Source organism: Hemiscyllium ocellatum, chromosome 19, assembly GCF_020745735.1.
Source record: "Hemiscyllium ocellatum isolate sHemOce1 chromosome 19, sHemOce1.pat.X.cur, whole genome shotgun sequence".
Taxonomy (NCBI): Eukaryota; Metazoa; Chordata; class Chondrichthyes; order Orectolobiformes; family Hemiscylliidae; genus Hemiscyllium; species Hemiscyllium ocellatum.
The window spans coordinates 23229847-23247728 of record NC_083419.1 but is presented as its reverse complement, the minus strand read 5'-3'; the positions used below and the strand labels follow the sequence as shown (position 1 = coordinate 23247728).

At 36.6% G+C, this 17882-nt stretch overlaps 1 protein-coding gene across 1 annotated transcript in view; it reads left to right on the top strand.

Moving 5' to 3' along the window:
* lrriq1 (leucine-rich repeats and IQ motif containing 1) overlaps positions 1-13242 on the top strand; it is a 185301-nt gene extending 172059 nt beyond the window's left edge. The window contains exons 25-27 of the mRNA XM_060840054.1: positions 7377-7437; positions 7922-8042; positions 13037-13242. Coding sequence (XP_060696037.1) covers positions 7377-7437; positions 7922-8042; positions 13037-13161 — 307 coding nt within the window. The 3' untranslated portion in view covers positions 13162-13242. The remainder of the gene's footprint in view (positions 1-7376; positions 7438-7921; positions 8043-13036) is intronic.
* The last annotated feature ends 4640 nt before the right edge of the window (positions 13243-17882 follow it).

The following is a 17882-nucleotide window of genomic DNA, read 5'->3' as shown; positions in this document are numbered from 1 at the left end:
GTGCCTGAAACGTCGATTTTCTGCTCCTCAGATGCTGCCTGACCGGCTGTGCATTTCCAGCACCACTCTAATGTAGACAAGAGATATGAATAGGAAGAGTTTAAAGGGATGTGGGCCAAGTGCTGGCAAATAGGACTAGATTAGTTTAGTGTATCTGGTCGGTATGGATGAGTTGGACCAAATGGTCTGTTTCTGTTCTGTACATCTCTATGATTCTATGACTGTCCTCAGCTTGACCTAAATCGAGACTCCCTGTCTCTTTCATTTCTCCTTTCCTGCAATTATTTTTACTCTCTCTGTTCTAGTTCTTATTGCTTCTCTTCTTTCCTGTCCTGGAATTCCAATTATATTCTTAGCTCTTCCAAATTAAATTGGTCTATTACACCGAGGAGCCCAGCTAATGTTATTACTAAAAAAAAATCAGATCCCAGACAAATTTAATTTGAGTGATCACTTTTTATTGGTTTTAATGAGGTAATCTTTCACTGAAGCATAAAAATGCAATGCTGTAGATTTGAGTTTATCAATAAAAAGAAGTTTGTTGTAAAGAACAAAGAACAGTACAGCACAGAACCAGGCCTTTCGACCCACCAAGACATAATACCGTTCTAAATTAAAAATCTTTTTCCTTTACACGGTCCATTTACCTCTCTTCCATGCCTATTTGTATGTTTGAGAAGATTCCTCTTAAATGTTGCTATTGTATCTGTCTCCACCACCTCCTCTGGCAGCGCATTCCAGGCAGTTACCATCCTGTGTCTAAAAACCTTGCCTCTTATACCTGCTATAAATTTACCCCTTTTAACTTAAACCTAGGTTCCCTGCTAATTGACATTTCTACCTTGAGAAAAACTGATTACCCATTCTATCCATACCTCACATAATTTTATAAACTTCTATCAGCTTGCCCCTCATCTTTTGACATTCAAGTGAAAACAAGCCAAGTTTATCCAACTTCTTCTCATAGCTAATACCCTCCAAATTAGACAACATCCTGGGAAACCATCTCTGTACCCTCCCCAAAGCCTCCACATCCATTTTGTAATATGATGAGCAGAACTGTTCAAATTATTCCAAATATTGCCGAACTAAAGTTCAATACTACTGTATCAAAACTTGCCAAAGTACTCTGTACTTTGATCAATGAAAGCAAGCATGTTGTACACATTCTTGACCACCTTATCTACTTATATTGCCACTTGCAGGGAATATTGGGCAACTCAGCATAAAGCACTACTGCCCTACAGCACTGGGGACCTGGGTTCAATTCCACCCTCAGGAGACAGTGTATGAAGTTTGCACATTGTCTCCATGTCTGTGTGGGTTTCATTCAGGGAGCTATTTCACTCCACAGTTCAAAGATGTACCAGTTAGATGGATTGGCCATGCTAAATTGCCCATAGTGTCTAGGAATATGCAGGCCAGATCGATTAGCATGGGAAATGCAGGATTACAAGGATTGGATAAGAAGGTGGGTCTGGGTGGGATGCTCTTTGGAAGGCTAGTCTGACCTTGATGGGCTAATTGGCCTGCTTCTACATTGTTGAGGTTATATGATTCTATGATATATGCCTAGATTCTTCCGTATGTTGATACTACTAACAGTTCTACCCTTTACTGTGTACTTCCCTCTTACATTAGACCTATACAAAAGAAATGAAGATAAAATAAAATACACTAAGGTCTTTGCAAATAACACAAATTTTAAGATTTCAATCATATATTTCATTAATTCTAACAACACTTCTTTACAATACTTGTTTTCTCATCTGAAGTGTTTAATTTAAGCGGTTTCAATTCCCCATCTTGTGAATCTAATGGTCTTTGATTTGTCATGTTTTTGAGCATATACTTTCTAAGTTTCAAATTACCCTTTCAGCAGTTATTTAGTCATAGTTGCTGTATCAGGTCAGTTAAGTTTTCCAATAGTTAAGTTATTCTAAATTCCGCTTTCTTTTATTCATGTTTCAGCTATGGTGTTTAAATAAATTCTATTTTGCTTAAAGCCAAGTGGTTTGACCAGCTGTATCACACCTGGAATATCCACTTCACATCTGCGTTTAAAATAAGAAAAAGTTCGGGTCTATGTTACCTTCTTAAATTATTTTCCGGATGTTGGGCCTGGTCCATAACAGACTGGGGGCTCGTCCAGAATTGATTCTATAATTACACTTTGGGATTAGGGCTGTTGAACACAAAGGCAACAAGCGGTAGGTATTAGTGTCTTTTGTTCCAAGTGTTGGAAGAAGTGACTTTGGGGAGTTTTGCAAAAGGTCTGCAAAGCAAAACTGTCAGAATTGGCAGACAAGCTGGAGTCTGCCAATACAGTAACATTCCTTAAATATACCCTTTGGCAAAAAAGTCAATTCAAGCACAGATTCTTAGAGGCAGCAGGAAACAACATCTAAAGAGATTTCAGAGAAGGTTAGAGGAGTTCTTTGGTGAATGTTGCAACTCCCCTGGACCCTCGCATCTTGAGACTGCTACAGCTCAAACAAACTGGAAAAAACCTGAACTGAGAGAACTGGCCACTCCCCTTCCATTGTTAAATTAGACACTTCCTGGACTCTTTGGTACCTCTGCCTTTACAAGTTCCCTTGGGAAAGAAAACAAGGACAAAATAACCTTTTTAAAGTGACAGCCTCATCACAATATTAGAAACTCAAGAACACCTTTTTTTTGCAGGAATACTTGATATCCCTCACTCTAATTCTGTTGTTCACCTGTGGAACTGTCACAGTTGAGCCTTCAAATTCCGTATGACCGGGTGAGGATTGGGAATCAGCTCCCTACTAGCTTAACCCTCTCTCAGTTGATTGTAGCACAATAAAAAAATGTTTGCTGTAATCACACTTAAATTAAAACATACTTCACTAGAAAAGGAAGGAGATCTTGAGTGAAAGAAAGAGGGAATTTATTACCTAAGAACTCAAAGAAAACAGAATAAAAATGCTACATAAAAATTCAATGAAACACCATGTTTAAAAGGGAGAGTGTCTGGTACAGGCAATGAAGAAAAAGATATTGAAATTAAAATGTTTTTAGTGTCCTTATGGTTTTGGATTCTTAGCCCATGGCCATAGTTGTTTAATGATTCGCTTTTCTTTGTGGCAGCAGTTTTTATCTGTAACTGTCTTTTGTGTTCTTGATGAGTGGAGATTTTCCCAATTTGTTTTTTTAAGCCAGGGGCTGTATTCTGAAGTGATGAGAGAAACCAGCAGTTGAAGAAAGAGAGAGGGGAAGAAGTGGTTCCAGTTCTTGCTTATAAATCTATTTGTTTGCTTTTTTTTGTGTTCTGCTGTTCAAAATCTGTAGCTGAAATATAGTTTAGTATGTGTTTCTCAGTCTAATTCCATTGTCTTTCCAAGCTGAATCACTGAGTTTTTAAATTACTTATCTGTGAAACTATCATGAATATGTAAAGTAAAATAGGATGACTCAGTTATCTGGTTTTGAGTTTTTAGGTCAAAAGTGATTTCAGTGTAGAAGACTTTGTTTATTTCATGTGAATCCCATGAAGCCTGCCTAAAACTTTGGTCAGGTGACCACTGCAGCCATTTAGGTCCATGTTACTTCCTGTTTAAAAACCATTTCAATCCATGAAAGGTCTCAGGTAAACCAATCAGCTGATAAAAGATAGTGATAGTCAATGTATACTACTATTGTAACGCTTTCTTAATGTTTTCACTAAATACCTTTTTTGCAATACCGCATCATAGTTCTTGAGATTCTGAGTCTACCCTCGAGATCTTGCAAGCATCTTGAAACTGATACAGAGGAAACAAACTGGAAAAAAACCTGAATATTTGAATTTGAGACTGCAATGTTGAGTGGAGGTCTGATCGGTCTTGAGAGAAAGAACTGACTTAGCAAGGGAGAGGAATAACCGAAAAGAGAGGGAGTAATAAGCACAGGGTGAAATCAGGAGGCCGTGGAGTCGTGGTACTGTCACTAGACAAGTAATTCAAAAGATCAAGCTAATGTTCTTAGCATACTGGTACATATTCAATGGTGAAATTTGAATTCAATAAAATCTGGAATCAAAAGCTAGCCTCATGATAACCATGTATATGTAGCTGAAATAAAAGCCTGTCTGGTTTAGAGATTGAAATCTGCCAACCTTACGTGGTCTGGTCAATATGTAATTAGCTCTTAACTGATCTGGGTAATTAGGGATGGACTTTAAATATTGGCTTAGTCAGTGAATCCCACATCCCATGATCAAATTTAAAAATTGAGAAGCAGATAACAGAAGTTTTAATGTGGAGCTATCATTAGGTAAATCATTTCTTGCTGGCTCTTCTGAATTTTGAAAAAAACAAGGAATCCACAAGCGCCTATCATAATTAATATTGAATCAATCAAAGATGTGTTGATGAAATACATAAGGATGCACATACAATGAATGGTCACTCACTCTCAAGAATGTTTTTATTTACAATGATTCAAATTTGTGGCCTTAAAATGATAGTTATTTTGCACACAACTTTGTCTGACGAACAGAATAAGATATTAAGATTGGTATTACATTCCGTGGGATGGGTAACATGGTAAAATAAGGAGGGTGCTCAACCCACCAAATTCCCACCTGCCCCAAACACACCCCATAAAATAGTGAGGCAGGTTTTTCCAAAATCAGCATCCATCTCACCATATGTATGTATGTAAATAATTAAGGATGAATTGAACTTGTCTGAAATATCCCAGAAGGCCATTCAATCACTAATGGCTTTGATTCAAGAAGAAGGTTCACCAATGAGTTCATTAGGCAACCTGGGTGGTTAATAATTATCATTCTTGCCAGAAATGTACACATCTTAAGAATGAATCCAAAGAAAGGGCATGAACTCAATACCAGAGAGCCATCTTTGTGAATGTGTTCACCATTTGTACTTGATATTCCTTTATTCTTCTAGTGAAAGTGTTAGTTTATATTAAAATTGTAAGATAATATCATGCAAGGATATGAAAGATTTGTTTGTTCAGTTTGATTTTAATTTGATTTGCAGGTGACTATAATCTTAATATTTGTGCATATAATTACTTTACAAGTCTAGATCAGAACTAATTCAGATGAAAGTCTAAGCTGATTTACTTCGCTCCTGAAAAGTGACAAACTGGAATCAGCAAGAAAGGTGCAAGAGATTTAAATGATTCGAATACTACTCCATATATTTGAAAATAACTTTGCAGTCCTTTATTTCCATTCTATTGTATTCATTCAAATCCAGCTTATTTTTAACATGAATTTTCCCAATTAGTCTTCATTGTATATTCTGAATCTCGATCTGGGTAACTTCAATTCATCTTGCACCCACTGTAATGCTGAGTTTAAAAAAAAGGTTCCTAGCTGCAGGGATAGGAGTGGAAGGGGTGTGCGCGTGGTGGCTGTGGAGGTGTTAGTGGGACCTTGGGTTGTTAGTGGAGTGTGGTGTAACTATGAAGGACCATTATTCTTGGTAGGGGAGGTCAATAAGTAGCCAAACTGTACCCTTCTTGCACTGATTTTAACCTAAAGATAGAATTCAAAATATATCTTTTTTTTTCAATTTCCTGCAGCTGAATGCTTGCCATAACTTGTCCTGAAAAGCCATTAGACACGCTGTATAAAATGTCTTTGGTGCCCCTTAGGCTTCTTGGGAGCGATCATGTGCATTTTGTTACTGTGTGCTTTTGTTGTCTTGTATTCACTTATCCAAACAGAGCACATCAAATGGTAATCATGCATTATGTGAAAGTATATTAAACTGCTAGTTTAATTAAAAACTTTGGATTTTCACTAAATAGAATAATAGATCATTTATTTAGGATGCAAGTTTTAGAAAGTGTTTTGTTTACATTCATGTAATATTGATCATGATTAGAATTCTGTTGTGAGGTTCCTATTTTATCCTTATGTTTATAACATTGAAGCAATCTCAGGTTTATTTTATAAAAGTATATCTTCAATCATCAACAACAAGCTTCCTTAGAGCTTACTGAACTCTAAAAGAACTTGAAGAACTGAGTTTACTAAGGACTTGGGGAAGAAAAGATCTAACACCAGAAATATATTTGGATCAAGACAAACAATAATCACACAGTACTTTTATGGTTAATGAATGCACATACCACAACTTATACAGGCAGTTAGAAGGCATTTGTCCATCATAAAATTTTGAATGTTCTGGCTTTTAATGTAGAAAGTTTCATGCAATCTGCATTGAATGTATTAATGCGTTTGCTCATTAAGTTGTTGAATGTACATATTTGAAAAATTTGGGACTAATAATGACCAAAACATAATCTATAGTTTCATGATGCTACCTAATTAACTAATACTTCTCAATAACTTTTACTATTTCTGTGAGAGTAAGCATTTTTAGTAACGTAATGCAGCTCAGTAATGCAAATGTGAGACTTTTTTTACTTTAACTCTTTTAGAGTTTATATAGTATTTATATTCACATGCATTGAATTAAATACTTCATGTTCTTCCAAGATTCGGACTGAATTTAATGTGCACCCGGGGGAGGCTGGTAGGTGAAGGGGGGTTGTATTTGAGGCGGAAAGATGTAGTTTGGAGATCTCATCACTGCCCAACTTCCCTTGATTAAGTGTGGGTCATAAAGGATGGGGACGCCCTTCTTGCACAGAGGCCAATCGAGACCCTTAAATCACAGACCGGAGCAATGCCATGTGAACAATCCACCAGGTGAACCCTGTGGCCTGGTGGAGGCCGTTCTTCTCCAGCATTTTTAGATTAATAATAGGGGTGTTCTAGTAATAAAGCCCTTTCCTTTGTCATCTCATTTTCATCCAGAGGTTCAATGGTGATTCTTCTGGTCACCATCACTGCATTTCTTCCATGTGTACCACTTGTGCTCCCAGTCTCAGATTAATGAGCAGTTCCCAAGGGTGGGATATCCATCTTGCACTGAAAGGTCTGATGGGCATTTATCCCAGTGGATTCAGGAACATTGTTGACAGCTAAGCACCCTTGATGGGACTTCATGCTAACTGGGCTCATGTAAGTGGCTGTGTCAGTGTTGTCGCCAATCCTCCAAAATCATTACATTGGTCTTTGTGATCTGTGGCAACAAAAAAAGCATATAGTATTGCTACAGAAGTATGACAATTTACAAACTTTCTACTGAGTTTTCTGAAGATTACCGTAACTTCCCAGTTATATTAAGATGTTGATCAGTTTGTTATAGACAAAATATAGCACTACTAATTTGTGCAATGTATTGGTAAATTGATTCTATATATAAGTTATTGAGTTTATTTCAATACTATGTCATTTCCAAGTTAACTATACAAAACTCAGTGAGCTGACATATAAATCAGCATGTTGATCTTTTCTGCTGTGCTTGCTTCCCTTTTTTGTTTTCCAGTCATCACTTCCTGCCAGAGCTGGATGCAGATGTACTGAATGGTGGCCGGGTTCAACTCATGGTAAGAACTTGCCTCCAGCTCTAAACCAGTTTAGTGCATGCAGAGTTCTACATGAATGGACTTTAACACTAAAATAGCAATATGTTATTTCACTGCTAATCTGTTGTGCAGTTTGCTTCTAAAAGTGTAGAATGTGAGCATAGTGATTATCTTTTTTATTCTACATATTTGGATTCTGCGGGTGCCTTTGTAACATTCGACATTGCAAGAAAGGTTTACTATAGCATACTAGGAGGTTTCTGGTTACGATCTATTCAAAAATTAACTTTTGGAATATTAAAACAAAAAATGTCCTCTGGTCATTGAAAAAACTTGTGGAATAATTTTGAATAAACTGTAATTAAGCAAAAATGAATAACTGCATATTTGCCTCCCCATCAAGTCACAGTAAGTAAACAGTTATTCGTAAACAGTTTCTACTTCAAAACTATATAGAATGATTTATATGCAAAACAAATAATTTACTTTTGCTTTGTTGTCTTAGGCAAGTCATGTAGGTAAAGAATGTTCAGATTTAGACATTGTCTCTGTGTCCAGTGGTAGTACTATAAATCAACCAAGTGATGGATTTAATTATAGTCATCGGCGCTCATCAGGTTCTACACGTAAGTCAACAACCTGCATTCTTTGAATTTGCCTTTCTTTACCTCAATTGCTGAGATGGTCCAGATGTTTAAATTATAACATTTCAGTCTTTTTTGGAAACTAATTTGTTTCATCTTTATCATCTAATGATAGTATAGCATAAATTATACCTATAATGCAGCTGCTGTGATATATTTCTAGTTCATGAAATATCACACATGCTGGTGTTGCCTTTAAGGCAAAAGGTGGAAGTACATTGCACCTATTCATGTAGTTCATTCTAGAAAATGGAGATAGTTCTTCGAAAATTAGGTTCTTCCAAGTTCAGTCTTACTTGATGCCCTGCATATTCTGGAGTTTGTCCAAGATTTGTTAGCCATTTGTTCAATGCCAAATTTTGTTCAAGTTCATATTGCACCTATTTCAGTTCTTTGTGATGAGAATAGCCATTTTGATTTTGTTTTTTTAGATTAGATTAGATTACTTACAGTGTGGAAACAGGCCCTTTTGACTGAATACAGAACTTTTCCTTCATGCCCTTGAGAGAACCTAATTTGCTACTTTTGGACACTGTTCCTGGTATGTAAAAAATGCAAGATTAGAACACAGCTCTGTAACAGAGGTAAAGAACGAAACTTTAAAGAAACCATTTTTAAGAGCTATACTTCAGCAATTTGTTTGCATTTTTAATGCAGAAAATCAGTGTTATGTAGTAGTGCTAACTATGAAAAACTGATAATCCAAACCATACTAAACTGTAGTATCTTTGATTCCACTAGCAGCTACTGGATTGTGACCCATACACAACTAACAGATCAGTTTCTATTGAACCTGGTTTACATTGGATATTATTTGAATTTTTTTATCCTATTCTTGTTGAATTGTGCTGTTACTTCCACCTTTGCCAAAGATCAGGACGTTCTGAATAGCCAAAGTGAGGGATTAAGTTTAACAAATTGGTCAAGAAAGCGAGTGTTGTCAAGCCAGTTTTATAACTGTAAGATGACACCTAAATTTCCAGTATGGCGAGATGGGCCACCCATGCACATTCTGTACGTTGCCTTGAATGTTGGGAAAGAATCCAAAGAGGCATTCACGGCTCGTGCCCAAACAAGCACTAGCCCGTTTGCTTGTGCAAATATGGATCTAAAATCAATCTGAGGACTTTCCTGAAACTGAGCTATTTTGAAATCAGCTGGCAAAAGTCCTGCGGCTTTCAGAAGCAACTGCTTTAGCATTTTCAATATAATGTCCACACAATCCTTAACAAACTACTGGATACTGTCACCATAAAGGTATGTTTTGTAAAATAATGATGAGCATTAATGAGGGTTTTGCAGTTGATGTTATGTTGGACTTTGACACGCTATAATCGATTTATCAGCACAATTAAAGGTCAGGGATTAAAGGGGCACTGGCAGCAGAAAAGACAATTGATTGAGGGATGGAAAGCAAAGTTTGGAGAAAATTATACATTAGTGTTCCCCAGGGATCAGTATTAGGATGTCTGTTTATTTTGAAATATGCTCTCATTCTGGTTATTAGTATAACTTAAAAGTTCACAGCTCATATATAACAGAACATAACTTAGAAATATAATGAGCAATGAGGAAGATAGATTCAGAGGGACTTTGACAAAGCTGATGTGGTATGTGATATTTGTCCTTGTGAAATATGAAGTTATCTATTTCGGTCAGGAAGAATTAAATGAAGCAATACGAACTAGGTGATACAATTCTAATGATGATACAGTAACGGAGACACTGGGGAGATACATAAGTATTTGAGGATGCAGGACAAGTTGAGAATGCTGTTTCAAATAAAATGCTATCCTTGATTTTATTAATAGAGAAATTGGACACAGAGCAAGGAAATGATACAAATCCTTTATAAAATCCAGGTTAGGTCTCAACTGGAATAATGTATTCAATTATGGGCATATTTAATAAGGAGAAATGCAGGAATGACATACTGGACTAGAAACACTTCAGTCAAGTGGAGGCACTAGAGAAGCTGGAGTTGCTTTCCCTAGAAGAGAGAAAGTTCAGGGGGCTTTTGATCGAGGTGGTCAGAATCAAGAATGTTTTTGGTAGAATAAATAAAAAGAAACTGTTTCTAATGGTATAATGATCAGTAACCAGCCAATATAGCCTTAGGGTAATTGTCAAAAGAACCAGTGAAACACGGGTGAATGTTTTTGAACACATTGTGTTCTTATGATATGTTAGGTAGTGCATTGCAGGGTGGTGTTAACAAGAGAATTGAATGATAATTTGAATGAAAACATACACAAAATATGGAGAATGATCAGTACGGTGAGATTAATTGGATTGATCTACCAGAGCAAGATATGCTGTACTTAATGGCCATCTTCCATGTTCCACCATTCAATTGAATCATTTTTAAACAAGTAAGGGATCAGTGATAGTTGTGAGGCTTGCAGAGGTGGAGGGGAAAGAACTAAAGGGACTGTCTCTAATAGGCTGGAGGACAGGAATGTTTGTGATGTAGGGATGATAGTGTAAAGCAAAAGAGCATAGCAATAGGATGATCAAGTAAACAAATTAATTTAGAGAAGCTGTAAATGGCAACAGCGGAATCACTTGTCCAAAACTGGAATGTTAGAAAAGTATTGTAATTGAAAGTGTTGATTTAGATATTATAAGCAGCCTAGCTGGTAGATTAAAAGCATTAATGGGCTTTGTTTTGATATTACGAGTTGTCCTAGTCTCATCAGTTTCAGGGGAAGGGATTCCAGAATTCCATTACTACTTATGTGAAGAGGGTCTTCATAATATGATATTATCCTGACAAACCATTTCTGATCTGAGTGTTATACCTCCATGTTCCAAACACCAGAGGAAATCAATCTACCCACCTCCCAAATCCTGTAATCATGTTGCTTATGTCAATTGTATTAGCAGTTAATACTCACATGCCCAATCTATGCAACCAATTAAGTCCTTCTATAATTTTGATAAATTGGACTGCATTCCCTCGAAGACCAGTACATCCTTTCTGAGATGCGGTGCTCAAAACCTAATGCAATACTCCAAATATGGTCGAACCAGCTTTGATTTATCTGTAGTGTAACTCCTATTTCTTTGTATTCTATTCCTCTCAAGAAGTAGACTAACATTTTGTTACCAAATAGATTTATATTTTGGACCTATCCACTGGTTACTGGTAATTTCCATGCATGGACCTTTTTAATATCTGTTTTCATTCAGTGAAGGCCTTTGGGACATTTTCTTATTTTAAACATTTGTAAATAAAGATTGTAATTAAGGTATGGATAGCAGGCTAGAGAAATAAAACTTGGTTGCCTTATTCATCGGTCATGCATCCTTGTACTTGTGTGAAAAACGTTAAGTAAAAATAGTAGAACTAAATAACGGGGAATGAGACATTGATGGAATTGAGCTCTACTTTATAGTGGAATAAGATTGATTGATTGAACAAAAAGGAAGTAAACAAAATATTTTAGTAGTTATTAAATATTTTAAAACAGACAAATATTTTCCTCGTTTGATTTAGTGATTTTGTAAATTATTTTAAATGAATTTATGAACTTGTTAAAGCTAATACTCAACAGAAGATATTGGAGTTAAAAGTTAAAATGTTTGTTAATCCTGGAATGGAAATGTTTTAGTTGCATGATAATTATGTTCATGTCCGGCCAATATTTCTATTGACATTTAAACTACTTTGCTGAGGAAATCTGAATGTTGACTACATATAATGACCAGAGCAAACTCCCTACCCCGACTACCTATGACTGTTAAAAGCATGAAAATTGGGTGGGAGCGGTGTGCATGCTTAGATATATGTTTTCACCAATGGGACATCAAAAGCAGTTGTTTGGGGCAGGAATAAAAATCCTTCCTTAATGGACAGATTTTATCAGTACAAATTCTGCAAACATTTTAATGCACAAGGTATTGTGTGATCTATTTTAAACTCATACTCATATATGGACTAAGATATAAGTTTGCTGATACATTTTTTTCCTGAAGTTTACTAGAAGATGCAGCTGTAAATGTTTGAAGAGGTCATTCCACGGACACAAAAAAAACTTAAGGCATGACAGGAAATAGCAAGCGACCTATTTTAGAAGAAAGCTGCCCTTCTGAGAAGGATTTTCCTGAAGGTCTTGCATGACAAAGATACTACACAGGGAGAAGAGCACAGGCCATCTCCGTCTCTATATTAAATAGGCAGCACCAATACAATAATCTGATTTAACTTGCTGCAGTGTTTCATTTGACTCTTTCCTTGGTCCTGCCAGATTGATTTTTATTTTTATTTTTAAATCCATAGCAAATTCATGACATGTTGTATTTGCTAGCTCGTGGATTTGAAAGGATGGTGCTCATTGCTCTGACAGTTTCAAGTAGTGTGTATGATTATAATTTGGATTGTTCGATATGTTATGTATGTCAGTGTTGATAGGTACAACTAACCTAATTCAAGAGAAATGTTTGGTAACTTTTCAAGTCAGTGTGCTAAAACAAGAGGATTTTTAAAACACATGAAGATTTCTCAAAATTCCCCCTTTGAAGTAAAAGAAATGTTTTTTCTGGCTTAATGATGTGATGCCAGTTGATCAGTTTGTTATGTAATTGAAGTACTTGGAGAAAACACAATGGACTTTCTAAATATCTTTCTACACCGTAAAATTACAACGTGCATAACAAAGGTATCAATAAAATCTTACATAAACCAATGCCTTGCATAGTTGATCATCTTACTTCTATGTAAAATATAAATATGAAGTTAAGCACACTAACAAAGGCACCTTATTTGGGCACCATGTCATGCGTTAAAATGCTAAAGTATTTTAGGTTGTAAGATATATATCTGTGCATTCTTAAAATTGTGCGGGGCTTGTTTTTATTTCTGTTAGATTCTGGGCAATTGAATCGATATTTGGAACAATATATTTTACATGTTATAATGGTTTATGGATTTTTATTTATTTAGATAATATGTTTGTTTTTAATCTTAAAAATAGAAACTACTGCATCATTGAAAACTGGCACCAAACCTTTGAAGCAAGAACGCATATCTTTCCGAAACAACCAAGTACGGCTCAGCACAGGATGGGGAAGTGGCAAAAGACGAGGAAAAACTTTATAATCATTTTTGCCTTGAGGCAGTGACAGTAAAAGATCATAGACGTGTTCATAATCATAAGGTCTGTGTGTTAAAATTTTAAAATCTCAGCAGTTTTCTTCACTTGTTATGGAGAAATTTAAATTTGATGTATAAATGTGGCCATTTTACTTCAATGATAATTGTTTGACTGATTTGTTGAAAATAATGATTTGGCATATAAATTGCATCTGTAACTGTTAAGTGTTTTAGCTCCTTTGCTTCAGTCTAAATTGATTACTGTAAAATTGCTGACTCCACTAGTGAATTTCACAAAGATAATGAAAGTAAATATGTGAAAGCAATATATGACCAAATACAATGGAGTAATTCTTTATCCACTAGGCACATAATGAGCAAATTCTGTTGACAGAACTGATCCTGAAATCTCGTCAGTATGTCAGATCTGAATGTTTAAAAGATATAATACTTGTTAAATATTTTATGAAGGGGTGTCATTAAAAATACATCACTCCCCATAGCTTAACTTTATAAGTAACAAAGATCCATAACTGTTCCATGAGACAGTGAATTCAAAAGTCCTTCACACATGAAATAAAACTATTTGTGTGCCAATATCAGTGCTCAACCTATATGTAGTAATATTATGCCTTATGATTTAACAACTGACATACCTGAATCACAGCTTGCCGTTTTTTTTCTCTAATCTACATTGGGGAAAACCAATTCTGCTCAATCACTTCACTGTATGTTTGTGGTTCATTTAAACACACTTTATTCATACAAGTATTATTTTAGAGGAAGTAACAGTACCTGAACTGAGAATTTTGTTTGGGGGAAAAAAGCCCTTGAAGTTGGATTGAAATCCATCGCCGTTTTTAAACAACCTCTGCAAAATTCTGTGTATTACAAACATAAAAATCCAAGAACAGAAAATGACATCAAGGTGACCTTGATTTCGTAAATTTTACAAAACAAACAGACTTTAGCTGTAGTTAGTATAATCTTCCTTTTTAGATAAGTATGTTTAAACTTGCCGTCCGGGAATGTGAGTGAATTTGGGATGTTTTAAACTGACGAGGATTGAAAGGCCTTGTGGACATTTACATTTGGACATTACAACTACACAACATAAGAAATTGACAGTGGAGTAAAGATCAATAGGGAAGTGTAACTTTCTCTTTATAGTAAAAGCTTACCGTATTCAGGAAGACACCGCCTGCATTGTACTCTGCCGTTGAGGTGATGGCTGTAATGCACACCAATCTGGAACAAGAAATGGAAAATAAGCAAGAAAGTTTACTAAATGTTGATCTCAGCCCAAAGTAAATAATCCTACATCTAACTGTCCCTCACACTTTACAACGTGGAGAAATCTGCATACATTTATTTGAGTGGACAAGGCCATTGCGTTCTTTAAAATAAATCGACAGCTACAAAGTTTCCAGTGTGTTTTAATGGCCCATTCGAGTATTTCTTTCGTGTGGCTTCTGTTTGAGCCCGAGTGATAATGCATTTGAGGCAAATCTGCACATACGTTATCGCCCCATTAACGATTGCACACCTAACATAGTAAAACTTCAATTTTCGCCCGACACGTACGAGCTGACCGGTTGTGTTTTTGTTTGAAATTGTTATTTTTATGTTCGTCCCATCCATCAGGGGAGCGCTTCTACTTCCCGCTTCAGCGCAGAATCAGGACTTGACCTCGGGGTTTTATTTTCATTAACCTCTAAGTTGCGTTGCTTTTGCCTCAAATTGATGTGCGGTTGCGAGTGTGCGCGACGACATGGAAGTGCTCGGGACAAGAGTGAGAGAGTGTGATGCTGTAACTCGGCAAATAAGGCACAATGCTGGACGAAAGCAGCATGGAATATTCCACCAGGGTTATTTTCCAGTTATGCTTATTCATGGCCCACTCTGAAGGCAATATGGTATATATCTTTTAACATAGGAAACTATTCCTATTTATGTTTTTGTCATATGATTAAGCTACAAGTGAATTAAAAGTATTTTCGTGTAAATCTCCCAAACAAATTCCTGTCAATACATTGATTTTTTTTGTTGTTTGCTATGTAGTGATTCTCCTCTCTTCTGGGCACTCATGCGTTTGCTCGTCCCGATTTATTGGGCTCTAGTAAGTGATTACCACATCCAAACTCAAATATTCACATTCGAAATTCGATGGCTGCATTGCACAGAGTAAACTTCTGTTGCGTTCAGCCCTTGATTGTCTTTCCGACTGATGCAGAAAAGCAGCCGGGTGCAGGGATCTGGGGTGAGGCGACAATCATATTCAGTGACAAAAGGCAAAAACAGTCCTTAAAGAAGAAAATCGATCTCCCATACCAAGTATTCACCCCTTTAACGGGTGGGGGAGCAGAAACCCAGAACTTGTATCTGATTTTTAAACCTGTATAAATGGTCAATCATCAAACTCACAAAACGACAGCAAGAGCCCACTCGTTTTACACATCTCCCGAATGATTTAAGATCCATTGACACTTTCCCAACATCAGCGCGGTTTAAAATACATAGGTGGTTAGGGGTTGTCAGAAACATGTTAAAAATAAATTACTGAGCGATGGCCTGGAACCCTCAGGGTAGTGTAAATGTCGTGTTCAGTATGAATCAGTCAAATGACTCCAAACTTGCCCCTCAAGTTAGTATTCCGATTCGGGCCACCTCAAGCTGTTCTAGCGCTCTCGCTCTTTTAGTTGCTTTAAACTGTTTACGTTTCTCTTGCCAAAGGATTGTTGATTAAATCTGCTAAGTCTGTGTTGTCAGACAATTGTATGTGAAAAGTTAACCCGTGCGTGTCACAATAAAAAAACGCATTAATTTCAGAGTTTATGCAAAGCTTTCTTTAAGCATATAACTACAGCAATCAATCCTGACAGAAACTCATCAAGTAACGAATTCGACAACATGAAAATTACTCATAATATATTTGTAGATACCGGAACGAGGCATATCGGCTGAGTGGACAGGGCTGCATCTCAGAAACCACGATTAAAATGCCAACAAAGCGCTAAATAATTGTCTGTTTCGAAAAATACAGATCATGACAACAAAACGAGTGGGAGCGAAAGTGTACCTGCTGCAAAACAATATCCAACATTCAGATCGAATATAATTCTCATTTCGAAATTGCCAAATGAACTTAGCGTCAGCAATTCCATTATAAAGGCAACCCAACCACCACCCATCCCCACCACTACCACCTGACAGTTTCATGTACACGGTCCCGAAGCTTTGTGAAGAAGTAGAAGTTACCGTTTTCTTTAAACTAAACACAATTGACAAAAGGAAACACATATATAACGGCGCTTTCAGCAGAAGTGCAAAAGGAACGAGGGCAGCGAAACTTTTCTTAAAATACTTAATTTTATTTAAAATTTACTAAGTGCATAGAACCTTTAGATGGCAGAAAAGCAACCAAATTACTGAAAACTGGTTCAAACGCATTCTACTTATATTCTGAGAAACAAATCCGCTGGGGGAGGTATTTAAAATATACATTTGTAACAGATCGCTATTGCGTGTTCATGCCCAAAACACCAAACATATTCCGTTTAATCTAGTACTGAGTGAGTGTGGCAAGTCTCTGCTGCAAATGTCTTACATTTCTCCCAACTCAAGGTACTGCACAACTGATGCTAAGAACTGATTGCAATTTTAATGCGGAGACAAATCAACATAATGTGCCTCGTGGAACTACTCAATTACGAATCTATTTGCATTTTCTGACTTCGTGTTTAGATTGTACACAATTGCAAACGCCAAAAAACGGAGAAAGATAAGGCGTTGACGATTTAAATTCAGTCAGGTCTCATTACTAACCTTGGATTTGTTAATCAGTTTACCAGAGAAACTAAAACTGGCTCTATTCGTACCAGTTAACGGCACAGACAGTAAATATTTCCTGTCTATATCAGTATGTTTAATGACCGAGCTGAATTGGCCGGTACCGTCACATGTTACAACAAACAAAGAAATTGCTGGAGAAAATCAGCAGGTCCTGCAGCATCTATGAAAAGGGAAACAGGAAAGGGACAAGTCCAGTATGACGGCTCTTCAGAACTCAAGACTTTTCTGAAGACTCATACCGGCCTAGAAGCATTAACTCTGCTTCTCTCTCCACAGATGCTGCCGGACCTGCTGAGTTTCTCCAGCACTTTGTGTTTTTTCAGATTTCCAGCATCCACAGTGTTTTGCTTTTATCTGTTTGTGATTTATTAGCCTCACTGGCCCAGCGTATATTAAAATAAACTATCCCGACATCGTTAAAAAAATATCGCACAACACCAAGTTTATTTGGAAGCACTAGCTTTCGGAGTGCCGCTCCTTCATCAAGTGATTGTGGAAATTAAGATCATGATCACAGAATTTATAGCCAAAGGATTTCAGTGTCATGGAGATGTGATACAGTAAACAATCTTAGATTAAAACGTTCATCTTTTATAATGGGATACGCTGGTTTCCGTTCTTTGATATGTAAATTCCAGAACTTCTTGTAAAGATTCTGGCATCCTTAGATAAGAGGCGCTGATAATTATCATCTGATTTGCCTGAACATCCAGACACGAGGCTATGCTCCTGAACGAAGTTAACAAAAGGCGTTGTATTCCTTACGTGGTAGCCTAAAAGACACAGAAAGATACATAACCCCCAACATTCATTGTAGTTCTAAAAGATTCAGCGCTGAAATCACATTGTAGGCACTTCCCAAGACTCAAACGCGA